This window comes from Leptonychotes weddellii, chromosome 1 (assembly GCF_054177405.1).
Source record: "Leptonychotes weddellii isolate Sample4059 chromosome 1, ASM5417740v2, whole genome shotgun sequence".
In the NCBI taxonomy this organism is placed as follows: Eukaryota; Metazoa; Chordata; class Mammalia; order Carnivora; family Phocidae; genus Leptonychotes; species Leptonychotes weddellii.
Window position 1 is genome coordinate 128,245,972 of NC_138369.1, and position 10,167 is coordinate 128,256,138.

The 10,167-nt window shown below is 38.8% G+C and overlaps 1 protein-coding gene and 1 pseudogene across 8 annotated transcripts in view; one reads left to right on the top strand and one right to left on the bottom strand.

Moving 5' to 3' along the window:
- Window positions 1–10,167, bottom strand: part of SENP5 (SUMO specific peptidase 5) — a 51,197-nt gene that overhangs the window by 11,551 nt on the left and 29,479 nt on the right. For 7 of the 8 annotated variants that reach the window (XM_081831917.1, XM_081831916.1, XM_081831915.1 and 4 more), the window contains 4 exons: window positions 7,665–7,770; window positions 7,375–7,513; window positions 7,088–7,135; window positions 6,607–6,684 (listed from right to left, as the gene is read on the bottom strand). In XM_081831917.1, the coding sequence (XP_081688043.1) occupies window positions 6,607–6,684; window positions 7,088–7,135; window positions 7,375–7,513; window positions 7,665–7,770 (371 nt within the window). The remainder of the gene's footprint in view (window positions 1–6,606; window positions 6,685–7,087; window positions 7,136–7,374; window positions 7,514–7,664; window positions 7,771–10,167) is intronic. The other variant, XM_081831913.1, reaches the window with a different exon arrangement.
- LOC115944158 (U6 spliceosomal RNA) lies at window positions 8,066–8,165 on the top strand (annotated as a pseudogene).

A 10,167-nucleotide genomic window follows, 5' to 3' on the forward strand; every position in this document is an offset into this window, starting at 1 on the left:
GATGTCTATCCTCCCCAAATGAACATATAAACACAATCCCAATCATAATCTAGCAGATTTAAAAAACATAGACTGACAGACTAATTCTAAAATTTATATGAAAATGCAAAGGACCCAGAATTCCCAAAGCATTCTGGAAAAAGGATAAAGCTGGCCAACTTACACTGATTTCAAGACCTACTACAAAGATACAGTAATCAAGACAGTGTGGTATTAGCATTAAGAACAGAGAGATCAATGGAAGAGAACATAAAGTGCAGAAATAGACCCATATATATATATGTGTGGTCAGTTGACTTTCTACCATGGTGCCAAAGCAACTAAACTAGGAAAGAGAAGTCTTTTCAATGCAAATGTCATTGGAACAACTGGATATCCATATGGAGAAATCCTCAAAATTAAAGATCTTTACCAAAACACATGGTTAAAATAAGTAGAAAAGCCACAGAGAGAAATCACAAAACCTAGACCTGACAAAGGATTTATATCCAGAACAGTAATAAGCCTCTCTTTACTATAAATCTTTTCATTCATATCACATCCATTTTTTTTTTTTAAAGATTTTATTTATTTGACAGAGAAAGACACAGCGAGAGAGGGAACACAAGCAGGGGGAGTGGGAGAGGGAGAAGCAGGCTTCCCGCAGAGCAGGGAGCCCGATGCGAGGCTTGATCCCAGGACCCTGGGATCATGACCTGAGCCGAAGGCAGACGCTTAACGACTGAGCCACCCAGGCACCCCTCACCCATCCATTTCTCTATTTAGTTGGTGGAGTCTTTGTCTTACCCATTTGTATAAACCCTTTATATATTAAGAAAATTAGTTCTGTGACATTAATGGCAATTTTCTTTCCAGTTTGTCTATTTACATTGCTATTTTCCATTTGGATTTTCATTTTTTTGAGAGAGAGCAAGCATGTGCACGCTGACTGGGGGCAGGGTGGAGGACAGGGCAGAGGGAGACAATCTTTTTTTTTTTTTTAGATTTTATTTATTTATTCGCGAGAGAGAATGAGAGACAGAGAGCACGAGAGGGAGGAGGGTCAGAGGGAGAAGCAGACTCCCCGCTGAGGGATTCGATCCCGGGACTCCAGGATCATGACCTGAGCCGAAGGCAGTCGCCCAACCGACTGAGCCACCCAGGCACCCAGAGGGAGAGAATCTTAAGCAAGCTCTACACCCAGCACAGAGCCTGACCATGGGACTTGATCTCACAACCCTGAGATCGTGACCTAAGCCAAAATCAAGAGTGGGATGCTTAATCAACTGAGCCGCCCAGGCGCCCCTACATTGCTCCTGTTTTAAATACAGTTATTTTTCTTGTTATGTAACTGAATTCATTTTTCTTTTTAAACTTTTAAGTTGTACACAGAATAGACTTAGCTACCCTGAGATTATTTTTAAAAGTTCTTTTATGGATTTTCTTAGTCCTTTGTTTTATTTACTTATTTATTTTTAAAAGATTTTATTTATTTGACAAAGAAAGACATAGCGAGAGAGGGAACACAAGCAGGGGGAGTGGGAGAGGGAGAAGCAGGCTTCAGGCGGAGCAGGGAGCCCGATGCGGGGCTTGATCCCAGGACCCTGGGATCATGACCTGAGCCGAAGGCAGACACTTAACGACTGAGTCACCCAGGTGCCCTGTTTTATTTATTTTTGTCGCATTCAAATCCTTGGTCATTCTGTAATTTATCTTGATGTAATCTAATTTAGTGAGTATTTAATTCTATTTTTCATTTTTCCTTTAATGATAAAGGCATTTATGGCCATTAACTTTCTTCTCAAACCAGCTTTCATTATGTTCCACAGTGCTTGGTAAGATGTGTTCCCCCTTTCCATCCCTTTTTAGACAGTTGGTATATAATTTCCTTTTTTTATTTTTAGATCCAAGTGTTTTATATCCAGTAATATGCATATCTGTAAAATTTTCAGATTGTTAAGATTTTTTTTTGGCCACCTTTATTTATTTTTGACTGAACTGTGATCAAAGAATAACGTAGGTAATAATTTTCTATGTGGCCAAATGCATGATCAATTTTTACAAAATCTAGTATATATCTATTAAACCAAATGTAGTACTGGTTATATTATTTTTACTTATGATTTTATTTTATGTCAACCTCATCTGTCCAACTATGAGAGGTCTCCTGCTATCACTATTTTATCAAGGTCTCCTTCTGTAATTTTGTTATATTTCTATGTATTGAAATTTTATCACAGTTTACTTTTTACCTTAATATCTACCTCATCTGTTCCTAATACTGCCATTCCTTCTTTTTGTTTACCACTCCTTTCTTTTGGTTTACATTTACCTAGTACCTCTTTAACTGTCACTTTATTTCCAACCTTTCTTGTTCATTTTATGTTTGTTATATACAGCATATACAGGCATACCTCAGAGATATTTTGGGTTCAGTTACAGACCACTGAAATAAAGTGAGTCAAATGAGTTTTTTGGTTTCCCAGTACATGTAAAACTTGTTTACACAAACTGCAGTCTATTAAGTATGCAGTATTATATCTAAATAAATTATATCTCAATTAAAAAATACTGCTAAAAATGCCAGCCATCATCAGTGCTAACTCGCTTTCAGCGAGCCGTAATCTTTTTGCTGGGGAAGGTCTTGCCTCAATGTTGATGGCTCCTGACTGATCAAGATGGCAGTGTACTGAAGGTTGAGTGGCTATGGCAATTTCTTAAAATTGGATAACAATGAAGATTACAGCATTGATAGAATCTTCCTTTCACAAACAATTCCTCTGTAGCATGCAATGCTACTTGATAGCATTTACCCACAGAACTCCTTTCGGAACTGGAGTCAATTCTCTCAAACCCTGCTGCTGCTTTATCAACTAAGTGTAATATTGTAAATCCATTGTTGTCATTTCAGCAGTTTTCACAGCATCTTCACCAAAAGTAGATTCCATCTCAAGAAACCACTTTCTTTGCTCATCCATAAGAAGCAACTCCTCAGGATGCCTGGGTGGTTCAGTCAGTTAAGCATCTGCCTTCGGCTCAGGTTGTGATCCTGGGGTCCTGGGATGGAGCCCTCCATCAGGCTGATTCTCCCTCTGCCCGTCCCCCAATTATGTTCCCTCTGTCTCAAATAAAATCTTAAAAAAAAAAAAAAAAGGCAGCAACTCCTCATCTGTTTTATCATGAGATTGCAGCAATTCAGTCGTATCTTCAGGCTCCACTTTTTTTTTTAAGATTTTATTTATTTGAGAGAAAGAGTACAAGTGGGGGGAGGGGCAGAGGCAGAGAGTCTGAAGCAGAGTCTGCACTAAGCACAGAGCCAGATGTGGGGCTCAATCTCATGACCCTGAGATCATGACCTGGGCCAAAGCCAAGAGCTAGACACTTAACTGACCACACCACCCAGGTGCCCCATTCAGGCTCCACTTCTAATTCTACTTCTCTTGCTATTTTCCCCACATCTGTGGTTAGTTCTTCCACTAACGTCTTGAACCCCTCAAAGTCATCCATGAGAGTTGAAATAAACGTATTCCAAACTCCTGTTTATGTTTCCATTTTGACCTTTTCCCACGAATCACAAATGTTCTTAATGGCATCTAGAATGGTGAATCCTTTCCAGAAGATTTTCAATTAACTTTGCCCAGATCCCTCTGAGGAATCTATTTATGGCAGCTACAGCCTTATGAGATGTATTTCTTAAATAATAAGACTTGAAAGTTGAAATTACTCCTTGATCCATGGGCTGCAGAACAGAGTTTATGCAGGCATGAAAACAACATTAATCTTGTTGGACATCTCCAACAGAGCTCTTAGGTAATCAGGTGTGTTGTCAATGAGCAGTCTTATTTTGAAAGGAATCTTTCTGAGCAGTAGTTCTCAACAGTGAGCTTAAAATCTTCATTAAACCATGTTGTAAACAGATATGCTATCAGCCAGGCTTTGTTGTTCCATTCATAGAGCACAGGGAGAGTAGATTTAGCATAATTCTTAAAGGCCCTGGGATTTTCAGAATGGGAAATGAGCACTGGCTTCAACTTCAGGTCAACAGCTGCATTAGCCCCTCCCTGACAAGAGAGCCAGCCTATCCTCTGAAGCCAAGTATTTTGACTTCTCTTTAGCTATGAAGGTCCTAGACGACATCTTCTGTCAACAGAAGGCTGTTTTATCTGCACTGAAGATCTGCTTAGTGTAGCCACCGTCATGGATTATGTGGGCTGGGTCTTCTGGAGAACTTGCTGCAGCTTCTCCATCAGCACTTTCTGCTTCCCCTTACACTTTTATGTTATGGAGAAGGCTTCCTTCCTTAAACCTCATGAATTCACCTCTACTAGCTTTCAACTCTTCTTTTGCAGCTTCCTCACCTCTCTCAGCCTTCATAAAATTGAAGAGAGTTGGGGCCTTACACTAGATTAGGCTTTGGCTTAAAGGAGTGTTGTGTCTGGTTTGATCCTCTGTCCAGACAACTAAAACTTTTGTTTTATCAGCAATAAGGCTATTTTCACTTTCTTGACATTCATGTGTTCACTGGAGTAGCACTTTTCATTTCCTTCAAAAACTTTTCTTCTGTGTTCACAACTTGGCTGTTTGGCACAAGAGGCCTAGCTTTCAGCCTATCTTGGCTTTTGACATGCCTTCCTCACTAAGCTTAATCATTTGTAGCTTCTGATTTAAAGTGAGAGACATGTGATTCTTCCTTTCACTTGAACACTTAGAGGGTTAATTTCACTTGAACACACTTTGGTGTTACTGGCCTAATTTCAATATTGCTGTGTCTAGGGAATAGGGAGGTCCAAGGAGAGGGAGAGAGATGGGGGAACAGCCAGTGGGTGGGACAGTCAGAACACACATAACATTAAGTTTGCCATCTTATATGGGTACAGTTCATGGCACCCCAAGACAATTATAATAGGAACAAAGATCACTGATCACAGATCACTATAAGAAATACAATAATAAAAGTTTGAAATATTGCAAGAATCACCAAAATGTGACACAAAGACACAATGTGAGCAAATGCTATTGGAAACACAGTGCCAACAGAATTACTTGATGCAGGGTTGCCACAAATCAATTTGTAAAAAGCGCAGTATCTATGAAGCACAATAAAGTGAAGCACAATAAAAGAACGTACGCCTGTATGTGGCTTGTACCACTGGATGGGCTGCAGTGGTGTTTATACAAGAAAAATTAAGGATAACTATTAGGGGATTGTTCAAATTAAAAATATATACCCATATAGTGGGATGCTACTTAACCAAGAAGAGTGATGTAGAAGAGGAAAGATGATCATATACTGTACTTGTAAGTCATCTTTCACATTTCCTTCTCCTTCATTCCCATAACCAATCTCTATCACCCAAGTCCTGTTAATTTTACTTCCCAGATCATACATTTGTGTACATATCCCATCTGTCCTACCATTCTAATCCAAAGTACCATCAACAGTACTTTACAATGGCCTTCTGTTCTACCCATATCAGCTTTGCTCCCACACTCACCCATTTTCTTCAGTGCTGCTAGAGCAAAGACTACAAATTGGATGATGTCACCTAAAACCCTTCAATAGATTCCTATACATTTAGGATAAAATTCAAAACCTAGACCTTAAGGTCCTAGATCTCTGATCAGGTTTACTTCACGCCACTCTCTTCTTTGCTCTCTGCATTCCAGCTACACTAGCTGCCTCACATGCTTCTACCATCATAATATAATGATCATCACTGTGTGTTTACCATGCACTTAATGGTTTACACTAATTATTTCATTTAACCCTCTCAACAAGATAAATAGTCATGGTACTACCACTTGACAGATGAGGAAACTGAAGCTTAGAGGAATTCAGCAATCTGCCCAAGGTCTTACAACTTAAGTGGCTGGCCTAGGATCTGAACCTAGTTCTGAGTCCGAAGTTCATTCTGTCTATTCCCCCAGATTTGCACTATTCAACCACGTTTCATTTATCTTGGCGTTACTGGTGATGCTTTGCACATATTACCTAAATAGCAGTGTTCAATCAGGTGTTTGTACTTAGCAAAAAATTACTTCCATCCATAACTACTCAAGACTTTCTCTTAATTTCTATAACCCATCCAGTACAAAAAAGTGAAATGCTACAGTATCTCTAGACCTATGACTGGAATTTGAACTCACTGGTAATCTTGTCAAAATATCAAAAATAGAAATATAAATAGGCTTTTAAAGTAATGTTTCTGGCATTAGTCAATGGCTACAGAGAGAAATTAAGGTTGGAAGGAGAAATTAAGGTTAGGGATTACTCTGATTTTATCATTTTGTTTTATAAATAGCATTCTAAAGCCCAGAAAAATTGTCTTGTCCAACCTGCACAGCAAGCTAATAGCAATGCTGGAACCATGAACTTCCAGCCCAGTGCTTTCAGTTAGAGAATATTCCAATCAGCTGGATAGCCTCAGAATTTTACTAGTATCTCCTGTTTCAAACAATAAGATGTAAAAAAACCAGAACTATTGTATTAAAAACAACTATCATATTAAAGTTTTTTTTAAAGAGTCTGTTTCTAATTAATATATTGACATTCAAGTTGTTATCCTTCTACTCTAAGTGGCTTATCTGCATTTCAGATTTAGAATCAAAAAGAAATAAAGGGAATACCTTTTTAGTCCATCTTTTTACTCCATTATATCCTTTGGTTACCAGCTGTCTGTGAAAAAAGCTGTTGAAGAAGTGAACCTAGAAGAGACATCAAATACAAGCATCCACATTATATTAAGCTGTGCCCAGATTTAACTTCAAAAGAAAATGGAAATTAAAAAACCCTTGTATGTAAGATAGACCAAAAGGTGAGGAAAAGGGATGCCTGGGTGGCTCAGTCGGTTAAGCATCTGCCTTCGGCTCAGGTCATGATCCCAGGGTCCTGGGATCGAATCCCGCATCGGGCTCCTTGCTCAGCGAGGAGCCTGCTTCTCCCTCTGCCTGCCATTCCCCCTGCATGTGCTCGCTTGCTCTCTCTCTGACAAATAAAAAATCTTTAAAAAAAAAAAAAAAAAAAAATCTAAGGAATATCAAAAATTACATAACGTTAAAAAAACTCAATATACAAGGATTCTCTCCTGAAGAGTAACTTTTCACTTACTTTGTCTGGGACTGCATCCATTATCAGCTCACCGTACATATTAATGACCTATAAAAAGCCAACATAAAACCAGCTTACTAACCCTATACAATTCGTAACATCCCACACAGAATGAGTAACACTGACAATGTTAACATTTGGCTACTGGGGTGAATGACTAACTTCAGTAAGGGTAAAGAATCTCTGATTCCAAAAGATAACTGTGAGGCCAACCCAAAGATTAATTATATTTTATGGTCCAATATCCTCCGTAACTTTTCCACACCAAGAACCTACAATATACTAACCTGGTCATTCAACCAATTCTGACCATCCAGAGTTGCCAGATCATCCATATCCAGCATGTGCTTATTGTAGAAGATGCGGAAGTTGCATTTTTGATGTCTGGCCCGATAGTTTGTTATTTCTCTATTGATAAATGGTTTTCTGAAAAAAAAAAAAAAAAAGATTTTGAAAGAAAATAAACATGAATTCCACTCAATTTATTGCTAAGTATCTACTTTTTTTAATTAAAAGAAAAGTCCTATATGCCAATAATTTTATTTTCAAGGGCTTAACTTAAGCATTATTGACAAACCTATTAGAAAAGTCTTCGTTAAAGACGTCTTTTAGTCTTCCAAGGACATCTTTTTCACTGAGTGGGACCAAACTGCCATACTTCTTCATAACCTCATCTAGGAATCCTTAAATAAAGGAAGAAAAATTACAATGGAAAAAACATTTCCAGAAAGTCATTCTCCCAATACTTAACCTATACATAACACTTACCACACATTTAACCTATATTACTATATATTATGCTATAAAGAAATCTTTTAAAAGTTATGTTTTGTAAAGGCTAATAAAATAAAATAGATCAGGCCCTCACCATTCCAATCTAAAGAGAAATGCCCAAAGGTATCATTTCACCTTGGCTTTTTAAGCTACTGATGCTTAAATGGAGGGAATGGCTAGCTAGAATCAGACTGACATCCTTCAGTGCTCGCTTCGGCAGCACATATACTAAAATTGGAATGAAAGATTAGCATGGCCCCTGCACAAGGATGACAGGCAAATCTGTGAAGCGTTCCGTATTTTTCAGAGAAAGACAAGTATCATATGATCTCATCGATATGAGGAATTCTTAATCTCAGGAAACAAACTGAAGGTTGCTGGAGTGGTGGAGGGTGAGAGGGATGGGGTGGCTGGGTGATGGACATTGGGGAGGGTATGTGCTATGGTTAAGCGCTGTGAATTGTGTAAGACTGAAGAATTAGAGACCTGTACCTCTGAAACAAATTAATACATTATAGGGTAAAAAAAAGAAGATAGTAGGAAGGGAAAAATGAAGGGGGGCGGAATCAGAGGGGGAGACGAACCATGAGAGACTATGGACTCTGAGAAACAAACTGAGGGTTTTAGAGGGGAGGGAGGTAGGGGGATGGGTTAGCCCGGTGATGGGTATTAAGGAGGGCACTTATACACAAACAATGAATCATGGAACACTACATCAAAAACTAATGAGGTATGGTGACTAACAAAATAAAGAAAAAAAAAAAAGACTGACATCCTTCAATAGCTTAACCTTGAAGACGAATCCTACCACCCGGAGAGTGAAATCTAAAGGGTTTAATCACCTGGTTAAATGTGTATCACATTTGGTAACCGAAGGAGTTATCGTTTTAAAAACCACAATCACAATTTAATTGTTGATATCACGGTCACTGTATTATTTGGTAAATGTGTGTAAATTTCACATCTCATAGCAAGGGACAAATCTAAGGCATTTTTAATATCATATAATTTGGTGGAGTTATTATACTCCTGATACTGAATAACCCTATAAGGTGAACTTACTGGGTAACAGCTGGGGAGGCACATTTTAAGAGGGGAAATAAAGGGTGACCTCTTGGCCAGAATATAGGATAGTCTTCAGGTGGCTTCCAAGAGGATCCACTGAAGAAACATACCCAAAAAGGTCCTAGGAAATAAAGGGGCGCCTGGGTGGCTCAGTTGTTAAGCGTCTGCCTTCAGCTCAGGTCATGATCCCAGGGTCCTGGGATCGAGTCCCACATCGGGCTCCCTGCTCGGCAGGAAGCCCGCTTCTCCCTCTCCCACTCCCCCTGCTTGTGTTCCTGCTCTCGCTATCTCTCCGTCAAATAAATAAATAAAATCTTTAAAAAAAAAAAAAATTGCTCATGTTAAACCAACTGTGTTGGACAGTTTTTTCTTGAGGTAACTGCCAGGTCACATCCCACCATGAATGTGGAATGGAGTTCACAGTGTTGGGCATACAAGAAATGTAACCACTTGGTTCTCCCAACAAAATACAATACCCATGTCAGAAAGGTCCCATCAAAAACATGGAAGGCATGGGGCACCTGGCTGGCTCAGTCGGTAGAGCATGCAACTCTTGATCTTGGGGTGGTAGGTTTGAGCCCCACACTGGGTGTAGAGACTACTTAAAAACAAAATCTTAAAGTAAGAAAGGCATGAAATATCTTAAGACTAAAGGAATGTGCAAACCTAAGTGAAAAGCACAAAATTCTATGAAGGTCAATAAATGGGAGTAATTCTTTGTTTTTAGACAGGAAAATTCAGTATTGTAATGAATGCAATTTTCCCTAAATTCGCCTAAAAATTAATGCAATACCAATCAGAAGCCATTATTTTTATTTAATTGAAAAAACAAATCTTGGGACCAAAATGTGAGAAATTCCTAGAAATTTTTTAAAAGGATTAAAGAAGAAGGTGAAAAAGAGGGCAAGAGAGAAGGAAGGCCTAGTCCCATCAAATTATAAAATTGCTGTACTACTGAGTATTTACCCCAAAGATACAAATGTAGGGATCCGAAGGGGTACGTGCACCCCAATGTTTATAGCAGCAATGTCCACAATAGCCAAACTGTGGAAAGAGCCAAGATGTCCATCGACAGATGAATGGATAAAGAAGATGTGGTATATATATACAATGGAATATTATGCAGCCATCCAAAGGAATGAGATCTTGCCATTTGCAACGACGTGGATGGAACTGGAGGGTGTTATGCTGAGCGAAATAAGTCAATCAGAGAAAGACATGTATCATATGACCTCACTGAC